The 22,384-nt window shown below is 36.3% G+C and overlaps 1 protein-coding gene and 1 pseudogene across 1 annotated transcript; one reads left to right on the top strand and one right to left on the bottom strand.

Annotated features, from left to right (window-relative positions):
* The first annotated feature begins 9,360 nt into the window (after positions 1-9,360).
* LOC143633544 (uncharacterized protein At3g28850-like) lies at positions 9,361-10,224 on the top strand. Its single transcript, XM_077101824.1, has one exon. The coding sequence runs from the start codon at positions 9,361-9,363 to the stop codon at positions 10,216-10,218; it is 858 nt and encodes a 285-aa protein (XP_076957939.1). The 3' UTR covers positions 10,219-10,224.
* A 6,465-nt stretch (positions 10,225-16,689) lies between these two features.
* Positions 16,690-17,671, bottom strand: LOC143633545 (cytosolic sulfotransferase 18 pseudogene; annotated as a pseudogene).
* Positions 17,672-22,384: the final 4,713 nt, after the last annotated feature.

Below are 22,384 nucleotides of genomic sequence, written 5' to 3' on the forward strand. Positions count from 1 at the left end.
TTTAATGGTCTATCTAAATGATGAGTGCTACGTCGGAGATTGTTATAGACAACCCCTCTCTCCCCCTCTATCGAAGTTCGTATATGTCACTCTCATTCTCTTCCGTACTTCCCTAGCAATGGAAATCAACACCCCCTCCCCCCTCCTTGCAAATCCGTAGACTCCATTGTTAAAGAGGGCGCCACGGTTAATCACGAAGATGCTTTCTCTCTCCCATTGAATGAGCTCTTATGTAAAATTAACCCTCAAAAAATTGTTACAGGTTAATAGCTAAGTGTGAGGAGCATGAATTGCTCTCTTCTAAATTTCACTATGTTTCACCATAGCATCCCATCACACCTCACTCCCTTTTTACTCAACCAAGATAATAGATCACTCCCACTCCCGTTCTACTCCATTCTCTTTTTATTTAATAAAAACAATAACTAACAAATGAAAACTAGTTGATATAAACTACATAAAAGTTACAAACAAAAATGCTATAATAAATGGTTGCGAGTTAGGAAATGGTTGGGAACCAGGTGGTGGTGGTAAAAACTGAGATGGTGGGACTCGCAACCTAATCGGATGGTTGAATTGTCGATGCCATTTGTCTTATAAGGAGTTGTGGAATCGGTTTGGATCAACGAGAGTGTCTAAGAAATGAGAATAACATAAGGTGAACTAGAATGAGTTACTTATAACAAGCTGTGGGATCGGTTGGATCCACGAAAGTGTTAAAGTGGTTAACTAGTAGGGATGAGCTCAGTACAATACCGGTACCGAAAATCCCGATCCCGAAAATCGCAAATTTTTGGTACCGGTACCGGTACCGAAATATTCGGTTCGGTACCGGTACGGTATCGGTATTTAAGGTAAAATTCGGGAAATACGGGTACCGTACCTTACCGGTACCGGTCCCGAAAACTCAAAACCTTGGTACCGACGGTACCAAATCGGTACCGGTACCATACCGATTTTTGCTCATATTAATTATTTATTTTTGGGAACTAGTTGTTATTCAAACAAATGCATAGCCAATGATTCTCAACCTAAGTGGTTGAGATGAGACACTCAAATACTTCACTATAAAAGCAGAAAGGTATTCTGTTCAAATCCCATATGCGATAAAACATAGAGTGTTTCAGGTTGGGCAATGATTTTCTTACATACGGTGGGTTCCTCCTGAGGCTGGAGTGTAAGTCCCGATCCCGATGCCCTAAATTAGGTGATAGATTTATTCATAAACATAGTACTAAATATCCGAGTGAATTAAAACTTTTCGTGAAAAATGAAAACTTCAAACAATATATTACCAAACATTAATCCTCGTTTTAAACATTCAAATTGTCTTAACATAAACATCATAAATAAGAACATCATGTCATTTCTTTATAGATGTTAGCCTCTTCAGTCCATGCCATGTGTCTCCCTCAAACTAGCTGCTTCAACCTATTTACCTGAGTGCATACTAAAAGTCAGCTACGCTGAGTGAGTTCTAGTTAATCAGGCAACATACATTACATTCACATGCTTCATATATGTATCCGAAGATGCGCATTACATAGTTAACCTGTTTACCTTTCTTTAATACATACATACATTCTTACCTTCATACTTTCATACATTCATACTTTAATATTTTCATACTTTCTTGTTTTAGCTTACGTAATACATACATAATTATCTCTACGTTTTAAATAGCCTTTCGCTTTATAACCTCACAGATGTTATTAGGGCCTGGTCCTTACATTCGCAGATATTATTAAGCTATGTTCCCTACATTCGCATATATTATTAGGGTCTATCCCTACATTCGCAGATATTATTAGGGTATGTTCCCTTCATTCCGTACAACCATACAACTTGTCACACCCCGTTAGGTGATTTGCGAAAGCGTAAAACGGTAATGTAACAGACATAACTGGTATCAAATACATTGTTCATAAAGAAACATTATTAACTAATTTACAATATTTTACATTGTTCTAACATCTTTTACAAACTAGGTGATACAATCCAAACTAGGTCTTCAACTACTTTACTTCTAACTCGAATGCTTGTACCAGATTACATACCATCGATCACAACCCAAACAAATAGCACATAAGCGCTTTACTTCACTTTTCTGAACACCTGAAAGCATGTTAAAAACAGGTCAACTACGAATAGTTGGTGAGTTTCATAAGTTTTAACGAAATCATTTCTGCGTACCACACAGTCATAGTTTATATGTACGCGCGTATGCAAGAAAATGTATTTATGTTTATATATGTACATCTGTTTCTTTGTATGTACATATGTATGTGTATAAGTTTATGATAAAAATTTGAAATTACGATAAAATCGTGACTGTTCGTTCGTACTATGTTCCTTTATTTTCCATGTAAAACAAACCACTATGGCTCCCCTTCCGCCCACATTGGTTCCACTTAAGGTAAACCATTACACATAATTTATATATGTGTATATATATATAGTATTTCATGCGCTATAGTATTTCCTAAGCCTATCCACATAGTATGCATATATATATATATACACACACACACATATACACGTATAGTATATCTCACGTAATCACTGTGGCTCCCTTTCCGCCCATAATATGCAGAATCACATTATTTTCTTGGCATTCATGCCATAATCAAGTTAGTTTGTTTAGTTGCAGTCGAACTTGGCTCATAGGCCATACTTAACTGTAGTTTATTAAGTTGCAGCAGAACTTGGCTCATAATACTCAACTTTAGTTTACTAAGTTGCAGTAGAACTTGGCCCATAGGCCATACTCAACTTTAGTTTATTAAGTTACAGCAGAACTTGGCTCATAGGTCATACTCAACTTTAGTTTATTAAGTTGCAGTAGAACTTGGCTCATAGGCCATACTCCACTTTAGTTTATTAAGTTGCATTAGAACTTGGCTCATATGCCATATTCAACTTTAGTTTATTAAGTTGCAGTAGAACTTGGCTCATAGGCCATACTCAACTTTAGTTTGGTACTATTATGCCCCCTCTTCCGCCCACAATAGCCCCAAGATCATCACAGACCACGTTATTCCCATGGCCATTACAGACCACGTTGTTTCCTAGATTAGTTATGTTTAACATTACATGTTTGTATAAACATGTTGTCACGTGTAATTTCATTATGTATTGTCATTCATACTATCTTCACTTAATATATCAATCAACGATACTAATCACCTTTCATTAGCACGTAGTCAATCATTATGTTTATAGGGACTTTTCATATATAAATGTTCAGATAATTTATATCTTGAACCGTTTTCAGATAGATAACGTGTATAAACATGTTTTTCACCCCAAAAGTTCGTAAAATAGTTTAAAGAGTGGGGTTATGAAACTCACGGTTTTGAAGGCACTCAGTACGAGGTCAGCTTGGGGTTCGTTTCCCTTGCTATCATTTAGTCCCTATAGTCAATTTTATAATAATATTAATATTTTAATATTATTATAATCTTTATACTAAGCTGGGCTGTATAGCTAGTCTGGGTATGGCTGTAACACCCAGAAAGTGTCGACAGACTTAGATTGTGAGGTTGTTCAATGTCTGATGTTTAAAATCGAACTTGGCTCAGCTTCCCCGTTTCACCAGCTGGTCCAAGTTGCTCGTTTACGCGTTTGGAAAACAGTATGGGGATGTAAACTTGGGTAAACGTGTTGGTTGATAAAATGATTAAGTTATAAAGAAAGATCACAAATTAGGGGTCTAGATTCGCTACGAGACTCATTTTCGTTTATTCAATTTGGTTTGGAAAAAAACGCGCACAATTCATCCAAATTGTCTGCATTTCTAACAAAAAGTTTGTTTTTACTTAATTAGTCCAAAAATATGGTTTTTGACCACTCTTAATGTTCTGATATTTCAACAGGTTCGTTAATCACAAACTCGTCGGCTTTTATCAGAATTGAATTTGTTTAATCTTCAGATTAGCACAATTAATTATCTGTTAATTTTTAAATTATGAAAATTTAGCCAATTATCAATTAAAATATTTATATTTTTATAAAAATATTTCTGGAATTATTTACTAATTTATAAATTTATAAAAAATCATTTTATATGCTATATTTAGCCCGAAAATCGTTCGTTTATACCAAATGATTTCTGAAAAATCCGCCAAAATTCTTGAGTGATCAAAACACTTCCCAAAATAACCTGTAGCAATTCTAGAAGCTAACAATCTTGCCAATTACCATTTTCGAGCAAAAAACGACTATGAAAATTCAAATAAGCGCGAATGCACAAAACATATTTAGGGTTTTCTAAATGACTCCAAATTTCATATGTGATCATAATATACCAAATCTGAGTTCACAAAATTTCATAATTTTTCAATAATTTTAACTATTTGTCCCAAATAAAATCCCCAATTCGGTAATAAATTCGCGAAATATTCTCTGATGGTTGAAAAATTACCAAATTTGAACAGGGACTCAATGATATGGTCTCTGATGTCCCTGAAAAATTTCATAACCAAAAAATATGCACATAACAAATCTTAACCTAAACAGCCCGTAATCGAGCATTTCGGTATTACTTTTGCGGATTTAGCCCGTTTTCGCTCTCTTAATCTAATTTCCGGGTTCTTGTGCTTCTATATATGCTAAATACAAGTCCTATATCACAAACCAAACATGTATCATCAAGATACCAGCCATGAAAGTTAGGGTTTCAGTTTGGGTTCTAAACCGAACTTTTGAATCGTAAAAACGTAGTTTCAACCCTATAATCCGTGTTTATGGCAAAAAAAAATATCAATTCAGATTCCGTGTTTATAATCCGTGTTTATAAAAACGTAGTTTCAACCCTATAATCCGTGTTTATAACCATGTGTAGGATCAAAACATATTTATGAACTATTTTTAGGGTTTTTGAATGGCTAGGAGTGATTTTTGATAATCATAGTTCAATATTTATGTATAAATCATGTTTAATTCTTGTTTAAGGGGGTGTTTGGGATTGCTTATTTTCACCAACTTATAATTTATTAACTTTTTGAAAATTAATAAGGTGTTTGGATTGCTTATATTATGAGAGAAAAACTTTCATAAGTTACAATATTGTAACTTATTAACTTAATAAAAAGTTATAAGGAGGTAAAATAAGGAATCCCAAACACCCCTAAATGATCAAAATAAGGGTTATTACCTAGAGTTTTGGCTGGACTTTCATGAACTTAGTTAAAGCAGCTGCAAGGATGTTCAAAGTGATCTTTTGGAACCTTTTAGAATATGTGGAAATGAAAAAAAATATATAAAGGGGGTATTGGTCTTAACTAGCGGCCGGACAAAGGAAAGGCCCCCCTTGGGCCCATTTTGGCCCAACTTTCTCAATTTGCGTGCCCCAATGTGAAATCCCGAGCCTAAATTTATTTCAGACTTGGTTTTTGACGCGAAAAATAAATCGGGTATGACAAATAGTGCGAAAACGAATGTTTTTCGGCCATTTTTTGTGTAAATTTATAAAAACATACTTTACGTTTGTAAAATCGAAAATATTTTCACGGATCGCTTAAAACATCCCCAACAAGTTTTTTGTAGATCTTTTTCGGGTTAACAAATGATACAATGCTTTTTTCGGAACTATTTTTCGCGTTTAAATCTATAGCGGGTAGTTAAACGAGCATGTTTTCGTTTAACTGGTTTGCTATCGAACTAAGGCCATAATATTAATATATTGACCTATATTAAACATATATCACTTATAGATGGCCCCCCCAGGATATCCGGGTCATAACCAGACCCGTTCGGTTATTCGTTTGTTTGTTACGGAATAAGCGGTTAAACGCTTATTCGATTTTGTAAGTACTAAGGTGTATTTGGTTTTGTCATGAATGTCACACAACCATACATACATTTCCTTTACACATGTATGTATATCTACATACATACTCCTAACCTTTCCTTCATACATTCCATATTACTATATTATTCACAAAACATTCATATAACATACACCTACCACTTAAGGTAAGTGTATTGACTAATCACATAGGAGTATGCACACAGCCCCGAAAACATAACAGAGAAAAGGAACTAGAAACTCACATGGATCCTGTTTCTCTCAGAGTTAATGGTAACACTTCTTTTCAGCTGGGGCACGACTAACTATGTAACAAATTACAAGCATTACTTAACTATTCCTAATCAGATTATATTTCTAGGTTAGTGGAGCCCCTAATGAACGCGGGTCCAGGGGTAGCGCCACTGGTAGCGGGGTCTTGGGGGCGGCAACCCTAGCAGGGTCCAAGGGGCAGAGCCCCTGGGTGGGGATAAGACGAATCGAATCAAATTCGAAAACGAATCGAATTCCAAAATGAACCGAATCGAATTCCAAAATGAATTGAATCGAATCCCAAACGAATCGAATTGAGTATTTTAAATGACTTGAATCGCGCTCTTAAAGCAATTGAATCGCATTCTTGTAAATGAGATTCAAATATGGTTTTCATGCCTTTCAGTTATAATCGTTTTCTTTCATTCCTCCTAGGACCGTTTTATCATTTTTAACGAGTTGCGGCCTTAACAACCTTATCTACTCATTTTTACGCGGTCCAAACGCCACCTGCTCATCCCAATTCATTCGAAACAACTTGTTTATGATCAAGTTTACGTTTTTCCTACACCCTAACTCTAAGGTCCGTTTCACTATCTTACCGAGTTTCATAGCTATCCGACCTCACCCTTTTAACTAAAAAAAGACCTTTTTCCGATTCGGGTTCGAGCCAAGATGCAGATCTAAACTCGGATATGATTCACCAGTCGGATCTGGCTATGAATTTATTTGTCTATGGAAACCAGCTGCAAACCACCCTCTTTCTCACTCAGATCTAGATCCGGGTTGGAAGGAGAGTGTTTGTGTGTTTTTTTTAGTGTATAAAGAGGCAAGATGGTGGAAATGAGGGTTTTAGGGTTTATGGAAGGTTTTAAGGGTTTATATAGTATAAGCCCATGGACTTTAAGGCTCATAACCATCCCCTAATCCATCTTTTATTTTCCAAGCCCACAACTCGACTTATTATTATTTACTTAACTAAATAATAACACACCATTTAAATAATTGACATCCTTTTATTTATTATTAGAAAAGCAGGATGTTACACCATTTAAATAATTGACATCCTTTTATTTATTATTAGAAAAGTAGGATGTTAGATGGAGGGTGGGTTACTAGCTCGTCGTGATCCAAAATAGTCGTTAAAAAGCATTTAAAACAATTATTTTTTTTTTTAATTTATTCACTTAACCATTGCATAGAGAATGTCACTAATGACATTTGTTGAGCGACAAATAAGAGAGGGTGGGGTGGGAGGGTGAGGTGATGATCATCGCTATTCCTACCACCACCTCAACAATTCAAATGACATCTCGGTGCTCGTATCACTTAGTCTAAGACATAATTCAAAATATGAATGCAAAAAAACCGTAATCTATTCTTAGGAACATCATTTAAACCATACTAATACGGGCAAAATACAATATTTTGATCATAGTAAGTGGCAGATATACTAAATCATCATCTTAGTAGCGAAAAACAAGTATAACGGCTAATATCCCTCCAATTATTACAACTTCATGCCATGTATGACATTATTATAGAAAATTCCCATGCCTATCAATGTGTAATGGCTAATACGCCTTCGAATTTCACAGACCCTAACCCTGTCGGTTTTTTTGCTAACATAGACCATTGTTTACACACATGACATGTTATGTGGAAATACACTTAAAAAACACCTAATTACGTATAACAAACCACCGTTTCATTTACCACATATCTTCAATTTCAAGCCCTAATTTACCAACGGTCGGCTACCACCCACCTACACTAACCACCACCTCCATGGCTCCACCACCACCTCGAGTGGTGACAATTCAATTTCACCAAGCCCTAATCGACGTCGCGTTGGATAAACGTGCCTTGGTATCATAATTAACACCGCTAGATGTACAGGGCTATCGTCGTCATATCAAGCGTTGACGACCCCATGCCGCAGATCACCTCCTTCGTCATAAGACCACTACCATATGCTTTTGCCTCTAAAGGGGTCATCTAGAAACATGGGCTGACCTCACTCCTTCACCGAATTTATCTTTAACCCCTTTCTCTCTCATTTTGCTAAACCTTAAATACTTAATTGCATCTGCAGCTCCATTAAACTCTAGGGTTTCTGGCTGTATCCATCGCCAAATATGATTTTTATGTTTTGATTTGATAAATTGATTTTGATTGCCCAAAACATGTTTTATTAATTTCAATTTGGATGTACTTTGAGATTTTGATTGTGTTTCTTCTTGATTTAATGATATTTAAAAATTGCACACACTATTTGATCATTTTTTTATTGGATTTTTTATGATACTTTTATGAATTTAGTGGCCTGATGATGAACAAAATTGAAATTAAAACGTTATAAGTAGTGAACTGATCTCTTAGAGGATGAATAGGGGATGGTGGATGTGAGTAGTGATGACGGTGGTCGAGGCGGCGAGGTGGGTGTTGGTGGCTGTGTATTGAGGCCATGGTTTAAATGAGAAGAATGATGTGGCCCCATAACTTTTCAGCATCATAAGCATGTCACGTGTGTAAAAAATGGTCAACTTCAGCTAGAAAACTTGAGAAGTTAGTTGGGAGGAATTAATATGAAAACGGAAGTGACGAATAGCGATTCTTTTTGAGAATGTTTCCGTTCAAAAAGTGAAAGTTAAGATTCTTTAAATTCAGCAACCCATAAAAGCATCTCCACCCGTGTGTTTGTGGAGGTTTTTGTTGACATGGAATGGTGTAAACAAAGTTTACGGATGGAGACAAACGTTTGTGTAGGTTTTTGTTTGTATTCTCAAACGTTTGAAAGGGGAGTTTGTAGTGGCCCCACCACAACCACTACACACAAATCATATATATATATATATATATATATTTATTTATTATATTCTAATGTTATGTGGAAGATGAGGTGAAGGTTTTTTTTAGTTTATGAGTTGAGTAAAAAGTGGGGTTTTTTAAAGAAATTGTTAGAGTATGATGTGACGATGAGGTGGAAATCGGTTTATGGGTGTGGATGCTCTTAGACTTTAAGTCTTTAACAAATATAAATAAATGTGATTTTTTTAGGTCATAAAGTTTTTGCCATTAACGGTTGTTAAATAAATGTGAATTAAATACACATAACTTGATTCATTCCACATTTATTACAACACCAACCCTTCACTTTCACTGTTACCATTCTCACATCCAAATCTAAATTCAAACATAAAATAAACAACTCAGGCGCTAAAACCAAGCACCAAACTCCATTTGAAATCAAATTCAACCCAACAAACCCTTTCTTCCCTCACCTTCAATCACTGACTATGGGCTGTGTTTCATCACATCTACTCAACCAAGACGACGACTTCACCCAATCCAATTTCAGCCACCACATCGTCTCACTCACCTCCACCACCTACGGCCTCTTAACCCTTGACCCATCATCCTCACCAACCACATTACGCCCCACACCCCCACGCCGCTTCACCCTAGCCTCACTCTTCAAATCCTCACTCTCCGACCCACCCGCAACCGAACCACCACCCGAAATCATCGACTCGTTCGAGCTCATGGCCGATCTTGAAAAACATCAAGATAACCCAAACCCAGATCATAAAAATCCAATCTTTACCAAACCCATGAATTATAAACCGGATTTCTTAAACGGGTTTGAAGAAATTTGCCCTCCAAAGGGGGAAAATAGGATTGTGATCTATACGACGACGTTGCGAGGGGTTCGGAAGACGTTTGAGGAGTGTAATGCGGTTCGGGCGGTTCTCGAGGGGTTCGGGGTGTCTTTTATTGAGCGAGATGTGTCGATGGACCGAGGGTTTAAGGAAGATCTTTGGGGGTTAATGAAGGGGAAAGATAAGCTTGAATTGGTCCCACCTAGGGTGTTTGTGAAGGGGAGGTATGCCGGTGGGTTCGATGAGGTTTTGAAGATATTCGAAGACGGGTGTTTGGGTCGATTGCTTGAAGGTTTGCCGAGATCGAAAGTGGGTTATGTGTGTGAGGTTTGTGGTGGTGCAAGGTTCTTGCCTTGTGTTGTTTGTAATGGGAGTTGTAAGATTGTGAGGGTTTTGAGGAAAGGAGTTGATGGGAAGCAATTGGGGAAAAGTGTGAATGTGAAATGTGGGGATTGTAATGAGAATGGACTTGTTTGTTGTCCGGTTTGTAGTTGATGTTCTTTAGTTACAAAAGTTTGTATTTAGGTTGATAATCTATAAATAAAATCCAGAGAATATTTATGAATGGGTTTAGTCTAGTTAGGATGACAAAATCCTTTGTTTTTAGGATGGCAATCTGGGATAAGAATTCTTAATCTGATGTATATGCAGAAATGCACGGAAATCCTTTGTTTAGAAAGGGGTCGTCCCGTTTTTCTCATATTTTCTTGGCGGTCAAGTCAGTGTCACATAAGCTTTATCCACCTTTTCCCTAGTTTTTCCCGGATAGGAGGGTGTCGTCCCCATTTTTCCTATGGGTGCAAACAAATCAAGCCACTCGCAAGCAACTCAAGATTGGATCAATAAAAGTTCGAAACGAGCTAAGCTTTGTAGAGCTCGAGCCTAAGCCTCAAATAAAGCTTGTATAGTTATCGAGCTCGAGTCTGTATATAAAAAATGTTTAGACCTGTCGAGCCTTCATGAGTTTTGTGTATTTTGAAGTTTTAATTATTTTGCAGATTTCACATTGCACACTTGAGCTTGGGCTGAGCTTAGTCTTGTATATACAAGTCGATCTCGAGCTTCAATTTATGTGTACAAGCCGCACTCTAGCTTAAAAACATAGGCTCCAATTGACCCGTGTTCGAGACTCTGGAAAGCTTAATGAGTCGAGCTTGGTTAGTATAAGGCTTGGGCTCGACTCGACTCATTTGCACCCCTATTTTATAAAAAAACCACATCTAAAATAATAGATTTGTTTGTACAGCAAACCATTTCTCTTGATTAGCTACTTGTTTTCGGTTAAACTTATTTAAAAATCCAACAATGTATTTTAATTTTTTCTCAAAAGCTACTCCTTCGATCCATCCAATGTGGTGTAGTGGTAGGGAGCTTGAGTTTCTCAATGGAGACTCAAGTTCAATTTCCACTCACAACTTTGGGGGGATATGGGTGGCTCTATGAAGGAAGACTGAGATCTTTGTGATTTTCAGTTCGATCCTGAGGACATCCAGGTTTTACCACCAGTAGGCCTTCGGGCGGTGGCCTTTTGCCATTGGGTCACCCCGTACGAAATACCTAGGCATTCAATGTTTGTTGACCGTTCAAAAAAAAAAAAAACTGCTCCTTCGAAAATTTTTTACATGGTAAACATCTCCCTTCATTATTTTTTCGTTATTAGTGAACCATTTTCATCCCAAATTTATATTTTAACATTCAAAGAACAACTTGTTTTTAAAACATAGACTGTTTTGCAAAAGGTCCTTGAAACTAGTGGGCCTAGTGGCGGGCTCAAAAGTTCCTCCATGACTCCATGGGAATTTTTCGGTATTCAGATGTTTATCGCTCGATTTTTGATTGTTTGGTCTGGTTCGTGTCGGGTCACATTTTTCTACACGTTACCACTTAAAATCTAACCTCTAGCTTGCTTACAAGAAACAAACAAAATTTAAAACTGGAGTAACTTTGAAATTTTTGAAGTGTTCGAACTTCTAGGTAAACGTATATTTTTATGGAGCCCAACAGACCATCCTACTGAAAGGCCCACAAGAATCAAAATACTGGCCAAACTTAAGCATTATGGTCGTGGATAATTGGCCTTTTGTCAAATGACATTAGGATGATGGTTGAGACTTAAAATCTTATGGTCTAAGGTTCGGTACCTGACTCAGGGAAGTTTTCTGACAGTGGTGGATTTCCTCCTTGATGTTGTTTCTGGGTGATTCTGAAAGTGGTGGATTTCCTCCTTGATGATGTTTCTGGGTAAGTCAGTTTTGGAGTGCTAAAATCAGTGTGAACAGTTGACATCCCCTTTCAGGAAGGCTCAGTCAGGTATTGAAGACAGTTTCAAACGTGGTTAAAAAAAATGGGTCGTGGATGGTCGAGTGGTGCAAGGGTTATTCTAGAAGAAACTGAGAAGTGGATGTTGGATATTGTGGACCGGTTCAGTTAAGTCAACGCAGCCGACTAAGGTATGACCTGAGAGAGTGACACCTTGGGTAACGAGCATGAAACTCACTTAAGTTAGTTAACCAGTATTCACATATAATAACGAGATAGTGATGTTTATTCAAATAAACATGGGCCGGCCTTTTGAGTTAGAGATGGGCCTGGTGACACGGTTTGGATTAACTAGTTTATTATTTTAACTAGTGAACCTAATGAAAAACTAATCAAGAGATTAACCCTAGCCACCAAAGCTCTCTATCTCTTCTCTTCCTCTACCACCGCCGCCGGCCAGCTACTGTTTGTCGGAAAACCGTCGCCGGCCAGCGCTTGCCCGTCGCAAGAAGATCGCTGCTAATGTCGCTGCCTCTGTCTAGCCATCGCTCTCGCTGTTGCTACTCACTACCGTTGTACAGCCACCACTACCGCTGCTGTCGGCTACCTCCACGCACCGCCACCATCGGGTCTCGTATTATTGTTACATAGCAAAGCTTTTTAGCCCTCGGTGTCTCAACCGGTTAATCAATTACCATGGTATGAATTTTCTCATCAGTAGTTAGTATAATAAATTGTTTATTATTTTCTGTATTATTTTCTTACTGAGCTCGTATTGTTTGTAACCAGATCCTGTCGGGTTTTGTTTTGGTGTTGATTACTTGTTTTCATTCCGATGCGTTTTATATATTAATTATCTGGATTAATTAATTTAGTAATTATTATCGAAATCAGTTTTTGATAATAAAGTTTGGCTGATCAACATTGAAACCCAACAGTGGTATCAGAGTCTTGGTTACAACGTCGAGTTGGTACCGGTTTTTTAACCGAAATTAGAACACAAACTTTAAGTGGTATTAAAGTTTATGATCTAATTGATTTTAGGGAAACTTCGTATTTTGATCAAAATTTTATTTGTTTTGTTTGACCAAAAGGCTTGCCCGATTTTGTGTAATTGTTATTAAATATGTAATTCTGGCACGACCTGTTTTGTGGTTGTTTGTGTTGATTTGGTTTTTATGGTTTTGGCTATATTGATGGTTCAAAGTTCTTATAGTTAAGTTTTTTTACTTTATTGTATTTATTTTTGTAAATATTGTATTTCTTTTTTAAATAGTGTAATAAACGAAGATCCGAAGACAAAGACCAAGGAAACTAAACAGGAATCACGAAGTCAGTGGGAGTTGCTTAAGACGACAATTGGATGCATTCAAGTTCATCCTTATGGTTGTTTGTGTGTTGTGACCCCGTGACCAGTTCGGTCTTGCTAATAGGCTCTAGCAAGATCGAACAACTTTTGGCCATATAGATTTACATATTTCTATTGCTTTTGTGGTTGCTTGTAGCTTTGTATTTTATAAATGTTATATCATAACCGACCTCATACCAATATATATTTTAAAAGGAGTTTTAAAATATTAAAACAATCATTTTATAACAAGGTCTAAAAGGAGTAATTTTACAACTTGTTAAATTTTGTTTTAAAACAAATAATAACCAATTATGTTTTTGCAAATTAAACTAAATTTTCAAAATCTTATAACTTAATAGATTTTCTATTAACTTAAAATTGGTTATATATATAGATCGCGACAAACTTAGTATTAATAGGTTATTAAAACCAAGTGTCCTGAGAGATGAAAGGGTTCATCATTTTGTCCCGATTAAATACAATAAAATTGGTTATATATATAGATCGCGACAAACTTATTATTAATAGGTTATTAAAACCAAGTGTCCTGAGAGATGAAAGGGTTCATCATTTTGTCCCGATTAAATACAATAAAATTGGATTTTTCTCTATTTGGTAAATATTAAAATTAAATCCCAAATTTTATATCAACATTCTATGCTATCCTACTATAAGCTGCAACTAAGGCATACTGCGAAAATTCAAGTGTTTGGAGCCACAACATCGCACTTGATTTTTAGCCTATCCGTTCAAGGCGAAAGGGTTTCGTTGACGCATCCGGCTCTTTCAAAAGTAGCTATACTAAGGCGACTATTACTATACTCTTCTGTTATGTGCCACAGCCGTCTGAGAGACTAAGGTTATAGATGAGGCTAAACATAACTATTTAGCCAAGTGTTGTTTTAAAAGGTCTCATATTCGAGAGTTGTGCTTATTTACCATTGGCAATCGTTGTCTGTCTGCCTAACTACTTACTAATGTTGCGTGCTACAGTTGTCATTACTAATTGGAAGCTAGATTCTCAAAACTCCTATTTTATTCTTGTAATTGTGTCATTAATAAAAAGGAACTAAATCATCGAAAATACAGAATACTAATGATTTATCTTTTGCTTATTATGCAGATGTCAACTGATAAGAACTACTCTTTTGCTCTTAAGTCCATACTTGAGAATGAAAAGCTGAATGACACCAACTTTCTCGAATGGCACCGCAATCTGAGACTTGTTCTCGTAATGGCAAATAAGCTCTACATTCTTGAAGGACCAGTTCCAACCGAGCCTGAAAATGCTACAGTTGCTGCCAGAAAAACTCTTGAAAAGCATAATGAGGACTCTGTAGAAGCCGTCTGTATTATGCTAGCTGCCATGTCCTTTGAGATCACTAAGGGCTTAAAAGATTTAAGTGCTTATGAGATGCTTGAGCAACTCAAGGGCATGTTCCAGAAACAAGCCCGTCAAATGCGCTTCGACACCATGAAACAGCTAATTAGCTGCAGAATGAAACAGTGATCCTCTGTTAGTGCGCTTGTCGTTAGAGACTTTTCATAGGAAATCATGGTCCCCATTGGGTTTTATCAAGCAAATCGTGCATTTGAGTCCACAAGGTGGTTCAACCAGGGTTAGTTGAATAAATACATGAATTTTGTTTACTTTACAGAAAGTTTTATATTCATTAGTTGACAGATCCGAGCCTCGGTGTGGAAGCGTGTAGAGCGGCGATAAACAAGCTCGGATCTCAGGATAGAATGGCACTCGTATTCACCTAAATGTTACCCAAATCATCAATAATTTCAAATAATTAAAAAAAAATTCAATGAACTTCATAGTTTAACGTCCATGGTGGATTCAAGAGTGTAATGAATCCGGTTCAGTGGTTAGTTTGAATAATTCGGTAACCAGCTCTGATATCAATTGACATATCCGAGCCCCGGTGCGGAAGCGTGTAAAACGGTGATAAACGAGCTCAGATCTCGGTATCGAATCGTACTCGTATTCACTCTTGAAAGATAATAATGGACGGATGAATGATACTGAGAGAGAGAGAGAGAGAGAGAGCTTGATTCGATTACAATAATCAGTAAATTGGATGAACACATATATGTAATCGAAACACAAATACAAAGATGTGGTTAGAGATGACAATTTGAGTGGGCTGAGTTGGATTTGGGTGATGGGTTAGAATGGGTTTGGGTCAGGACGGGTATGGGTCAGGATGAGTTTTTAAATAGAGGGTTAAGATGTGTATGGGCCAAGATGGGTAAAGTATTACATCTTGACCCAAGCAAAGGTTAAAATGTAAAGGGTTTCAAAAACCCCTAAAAAATATTCAAAAAATTTAATAAAAAATTAATAACTCAAAATATAAATCAAAAACGCAAAAACTAAAATAACTAAAATGTCTTACCCTTCGTCCTCGTTCAAAAAAAAAACTCGGTTTCGTCTTAGTTCAGGTTCCGTTTTTTTGGGTTCATTTTTGTTTTTTTTTGTTTAGTATCTATTCGATTTCAATGTTTTCGGTTTTTGTTCGGTTTTGATTTCTCGGTTTTATTCGGTTTAGGATGAGTATGGGTCAAGATGGGTAAAGTTAACCCATCTTGAACTAAGTAAAGGTTAAAATACAAGAGGTTTCAAAAATCCCTCAAAAAAATATCCAAAAAATTAATTAAAAAATAATAACTCAAAATATAAATCAAAAAAGCAAAATATAAAATAACTAAAATGTTTCCCCCCCGTCTTCCTCGTTTATTAAAAAAAAATCAGGTTCGTTTTTTTTCAGTATTTTTGCTTCGGCTTTGCTTTTTTTCATTTCAGTTGGTTTCGGTATATGTTCGGTTTCAATGATTTCGGTTTCGATTTCTCGGTTTCTATTCGGTTCCGTGGGTTTTGTTTGAAACAAAATTCGATAAAGCTTGTTTTAGTCCATTCAACTCATAAACAAACTCATTCTAACCTATACCCAAAAGTCAATAGCATTTTCCCAACCCATCTTGACATTCTTGTAAAATTCTTTTGATCCATCATAACCCATCTCAATTTTCAAAGTTATCCAAATTGACCAAAAACAACCCATTTGGGTATGTTTTGCCACCCTTAGATGTGGTAGTATGACTTCATTAACCGAACGATTCACATGAAGAACGCTCATACATACTGATACATACATACATATTAAATACGTGAATGTTGGCATAAGAACAAACTAAACAAACAATGAATTACAAGAATGTGATTACAATCTTCCAAATTGAATTACAAATAATGCTGGCATAACTAGAAAAGGAAACAAGCTGCAAATTAGCAAATAACAAAGTAATCCAAAGACACACACTCTTAGTATATATTACTATTTATGAGCTCAAACGGATGCATCAAAGATCAAACCTGAACCTTTGAACTTCTCAGCAGTGATTCCATCAATACGTTCTTTTATCTCCTCACTCAAATAGTTTTTCCAATCTCCGGTCTCTCCTTTTCTAAAGAAAACCCGATTCTCCATCTCCCCTATCTTGCCAAACTTCTCGGCCCCCGTCTTGTTCACCTCAAGATTACTCAAATTCTCAAAGCTACACAACTTAACTATCTCCCTCACCACCACCCCTTCCTCCTCTTCCTCTGCGGTTATCGGCTTCCCCATGAAATCAGCCAACCTTCTCACCACCTCCTCAGGCTGTTTCTTCATCTCCTCGTACTTCGAACAGAACCTTGTCCGGGCATTCCAAACTAGCTCTCCAGTATGACAGAACATGTTCCCAGAATGGCCCGTAGTCCGACACCCCAAGGCAGAAAAGCTCAAACGCTTCATCCAAAGAAAGGGGAGGCAGATCTTTGGGTATAAGTTTGCTCATGAAATGCCACAGGGAAATGAATACGTCTTTCGGGTCCCTCCAGACATAGACGAACTTGCAACCATTCATGCAAGATGGCAACAGAGTGCGAGCAAAATGGGTAGAAAAAAGTCGAGGAGCCGAGAAGCTGGTGAAGTCGGTAATAGGGTAGGATTCACGGTCGAGTGTCGGAAAGACACCTTGTGGGCTGTGTTTGTGCAGATGGTGGTTAGAGAAGCTGTAGCGGTCACGGTGTAGGGTAGAGAACATGAGGGCTTTGAGCCAAGTGGTGCCGGACTTCATGAAGGAGGCCAAGACGATGTCGGTGGGTTGAAATTTGAAATAGGTATTCAGAAGCAGGTTGGTTTTGAGGATCAAAGGGTTTAACCAGAAGCCATTGTAGTTATGCAAATGTTGTGTCCACCATCCTTTACCTTCAGCTAGCGTTTCTATCAAGTGTTGGTGCTTCTCGCACATCTTGGTATACTCGGCGTCTTCCTGTTCATTTGACATGATGAAATCAAATGATGTAAAAAATGTGAAATCAACTAGTGGATCATCCCTTTTAATGTGCACTGCAATCGTTGACAGGCTGGTGGTACATAGTCACTTAGTTACCCTTTCATTGTCATGCATTTTAAATATGAACAAATATATATTTTTAAGATAAATTGATATGGTTTATAATCATTAAGATTTAGTGTGAGTTTTATAATTGAAATGCCAGCCACGAGACTTATAATATAATCCAACATGAACAACCCACTTCATAATATAAGAAAATAGTCATAAGGTTAGTTGTATCATTTTTCTTTTTATTTCTTTTCTATCTCCTCTTTGTATATATAATCTATTCATTTAGGAGTTTTCGAGTTCACTTAACTGAGTAAAAGGAAAGGATATGTTTTCCTTTCATTTCTATTATTCTCTTTTCCTTTTTACCCCCCTTTCCTATTCCTTTCAAAATGGAAGCTAAGTTAGAGTTTTCCCCCCTTTCCTATTCCTTTCAAAATGGAAGCTAACTTAGAGTCAGTGTTTCACGTGGATGTAAAGCATAATTATAATAAAAAAAATATTCATATTAAAAACGTAAATTCAATAATTTCAAATAATAATTTTTATTTATGACTTTTAATAAGTTTTTGATATATTTATATACTGTTAATTTTAAGTTGCAAACCGAACTTTGGTGTTTGATTTAGTTTAAAAATGAAATATTCATACCGATATTAGTATATTAAATACTAGATTTTAGCCCGCGTATTACGCGGATTTGTTTAGTTTTTTTTTTAATATTATTTTAACCATAAGATATTAAAAAGGTAAACCTTTCGCTTACGAGATATTATAACTATTCAGCACATCTGCTTTATTACTTCTTCAACATTTTCTTCTATTAGTGAATTGCTCATATTATTATTCTACCGTGACAATTTCTCCGATTAAAAAACTAGAAAAACTAGGTTATCATAATTCAGATCAAAGGTAACAATTAAATGGAAAAAGAACCAAATGAAATTAGAAGATGAAATTGACAAAAGTTTTAGGGTTATAGAAGTGAGAGCATTCGCATCCCTTCATTTGTCTTCAAATCCAAAATTACATAAAAAATTACTACATTTTTATTTTTCTCAAAAACTACTCCTTCGAAAATTTTTTACATGGTAATCAACATCTCCCTTCATTATTTTTTCGTTATTAGTAAACCATCTTCATCCCAAAATTAAATTTTAACATTCAAATAACAACTTGTTTTAAAACATAGACTGTTTTGCAAAAGGTCCTTAAAACTAGTAGTGGGCTCAAAAAGTTTCTCCATGGGAATTTATCGGTATTCAGATATTACCGTTCGATTTATGATTTTTGGTCTGGTTTTTGTCAGGCCACATTTTTCTACACGTGACCACTAACAATCTAACCTCTAGCTTGTTTACATGAAACAAAACGATATATAAAACTGGAGTAACTTTGAAATTTTTGGAGGCTTTGAACTTCTAGGTAAATGTCTATTTTTATGGAGCCCAATAGACTATCCTATCGAAAGGCCCACAAGAATCAAAATAATACCTGCCAAACTTAAGCATTATGGGTCGTGGATAATTGGCCTTTTGGTCTAATGATATTAGGATGATGGTTGAGACTACTTTTATGATTTAAGGTTTGGGATCTGACTCAGGAAGGTTTTCTGACAGTGGTGGACTTCCTCCTTGATGATGATTTTGGGTAAGTCAGGCTTGGAACGTTAAAATCAGTATGAACGGTTGACATCCTCTTTTAGAAAGACTCAGTCAGGTATTAAAGATAGTTTCAAATTCTAGAAGAAACTAAGAAGTGGAGACGTTGACCAGTTCCTTGATGGTTGACTCCATCGTTCATGCAACTAAGAGTAGTCAACATTGTCCTTTACATTTTGCCAACAAAATGTACTTTATTTTCAGATATTTTTTAAGCAGTGTGACTCTTTCATGACGATTGACACCATTACACCAACATGGCAACAAGCATGCAAGTAGGAGTAATCCACATTTTCCATTTGCTTTTGCAAATAAAGTTCAGGTACGTAGAGTAGTGGTTATTTTCAAATCTTTTCAAAATCATTTTAATCTTCCCAAAAGTCGTCTTGTTCTTCTCTTTACTCACTTTATCTTGGAGATTGACTATCTTAAAGTAGGTCTAACACCATCCCTCGACCTTATTCTGTGATAGCATCGAGTTTTCAATGCTTACTTTCTTGTTTTCTGGAAGGAAACAAAGTAGAGGCCAAAGGGAGTTCCCTTTATATTTTTGAATGTGTATATTAAATAAGTTCATTATTATAACTCAACCCAAAAATACTTTAAAGTTAACAATTTTTGGTTGCAGCTAAATAATTTCTAAAATGTGACAAACCTACTTAATGACAACAAAAGAAATTAATATTTCCTTAATAGAAATTATTAGAATGATGATCACCCAACACATCAAATGTGGTTAGCGTGAAGAATGATTTAGTTTAGACTTTAGAGGTCAAAGTAGACCTTCCTAATTTGTTCTGACAGGATGTATCTGAGTTTAGTTACGGGCACACATAAATATGTGATGTCTATATATAAAACCCAAGGGGACAAACTACCAAGCATGTTGGCTCCTTAATTTTAAACTTTGCTAGCCCACGTATGGACGTTATCTGATACAATGCTGCGTATTTTCTCATCTCAAGTTACATTTCAAATACACTACTTTTGAGTATCAATTACGGATGACAATAGGTTGGGTTTGGGGTTTAGGCATTATAAAATGTTGTAAATAACTATAACTAATCAATTACAATAACTAATTGTTATTAACAAGTTTTGACGAATAAGCTTGCTTCATGTTTCATATGATCCATCCATCATCATCATCATCATTATCGTACTCAATATATCCCAGCAATAGCAAAGCTATGGTAGGGTCTGAGGAAGGTAAGATGCAGACACCCTTACCTATACCCCGTAGAGAGGCTGCTTCCGGTGAGACCTCCGGTTCGATAGTAGTTTTGTATCAAGCCTTGGACATAAGACACATAACACTCAACCATCGGCACACCGGTCGATTGATGCATGTACCCTTGTCTTTCGGATATCAACGCCACCACATGATGTTTGATTAAGCTTCCGCCACTTTTAACATAATTTCCACGAGATAAGTAAAATAACATCAAAATTAGTGCAATTTCACTTTTGCACACCCAAGGGTTCACACATATATACATTATCCGCGGACCGCAAATAGGGCGTAAAAAAAGCAATTCCATCAAACACTTTGTTTTAAGGTTTATTATTTGTTGGCTAAATCGGGTATATAATAAGATAATCGGCATATTACAAATCATAGACCCGTCATAAACGCGCAAAGAAATTCAAAAGTACTCCCAAACCCGTCCCATACCTTAATGGACGGGCATTACCCATCCCAAATGTTTCATCCTTCAGGTTTTTCAATCGGGTTCAGGTTTAATTGGCATCCCTAGTATATATCTCATTCATCTTAACTATGAATATGAACGGTCAATCCACTAGTTTTCCTGTTTACAATTACAAAACACGAATTTTCTTTAGTCAAATCTGGAAGGGTCGGCTGCCCTTCACTTTCTTTTAAAGAGTATCATTACAGGGAAAACACTAATTTATTGTGAAACAGACTAGGGAAAAAACACAATCCAAATAAAGAAAGCGAAAATGGAGAAAAAAAGGTTGATAACGGGATAGCCGAGATCCAAATTCGTGACTTTGAAATAAAGAAAAGGACGCTTACCACTCCACCTTTAAACATTTTTGTTTTATACTCTGTATTGATTTGTAACGTCCTAGTTTCGTTAAATAAATAAATAAATATTCCGTGTTATTTTAGTTGTCGTGTCGAGATACGTCAATTAAATAAATTAAATAATAAGATAGGATAAGATTATTGTGGTTAATGGATTTAGACATATTTTGGGTCTAAAAACCTTTAGGCTTTGCCTATTTAAACCCTAAAACCCTAAATCCATCCTTATCTTTATCACTCCATCATCATTCTTCAAATCATTATCACACCTATACACCAAACATTCCAAATTCAATTCCGTTCACTCAAGATCTATTTAATCACATCTAAAGGTAAACGTTATATTTTAAGATTAAATCATCCTTTCGTTTCCTTCTCATTTTATTCTGTTTTCGTTAAGACAGTTAAGACACTTATAAATGAACAAAGGATTTTTGAGAAACGAACATGAAACCGACATAAGCGAAATCCAAACAAATCCACCAATAATAACAATAATCAGAGAGTTGACAACATGTAAATAATAATAATAAATCGGTGTAAACATAGTTCAGCGTGACCCGAATCCCAACAGTTCGGTCAAGACTAAGAACCCGAACCAGATTTACAAGATGGAGGCTCGAACAACCGAATCCTTAAAACCCAAACCCAAACCCAAACCCAAACCCAAACTTGTATGTCCGTCTATGGTGAATGGAAAAGCTGCGCGAAACCGGAGGTGGGAAACCAAAACCCGAAGTAGACACTGGATCTGAGAAATCCGGCTGTGTGAATTCCGGCGTGCGAATCTCCCTTATGCGAACTACTAAATTCGCATCTAATGCTAAACTTATCCAAAGCGAATCGAATAATTCGCACGTGCGAACCTTAGTGAGCGAACCTTCATGCGAAATGTTTGATTCGCATACTGTGCAAACTCGTCGGATTCGCATCCCGATG

This window comes from Bidens hawaiensis, unplaced genomic scaffold (genome assembly GCF_021521415.1).
Source record: "Bidens hawaiensis isolate Kalapana, Puna unplaced genomic scaffold, B.hawaiensis_p1.1 tig00006781_1, whole genome shotgun sequence".
NCBI classification, from domain to species: Eukaryota; Viridiplantae; Streptophyta; class Magnoliopsida; order Asterales; family Asteraceae; genus Bidens; species Bidens hawaiensis.

What these genes read in the sequence shown, in the direction of transcription:
- LOC143633544 (XM_077101824.1), top strand. Translation starts at nt 9,361, where the DNA reads ATGGGCTGTGTTTCATCACATCTACTCAACCAAGACGACGACTTCACC.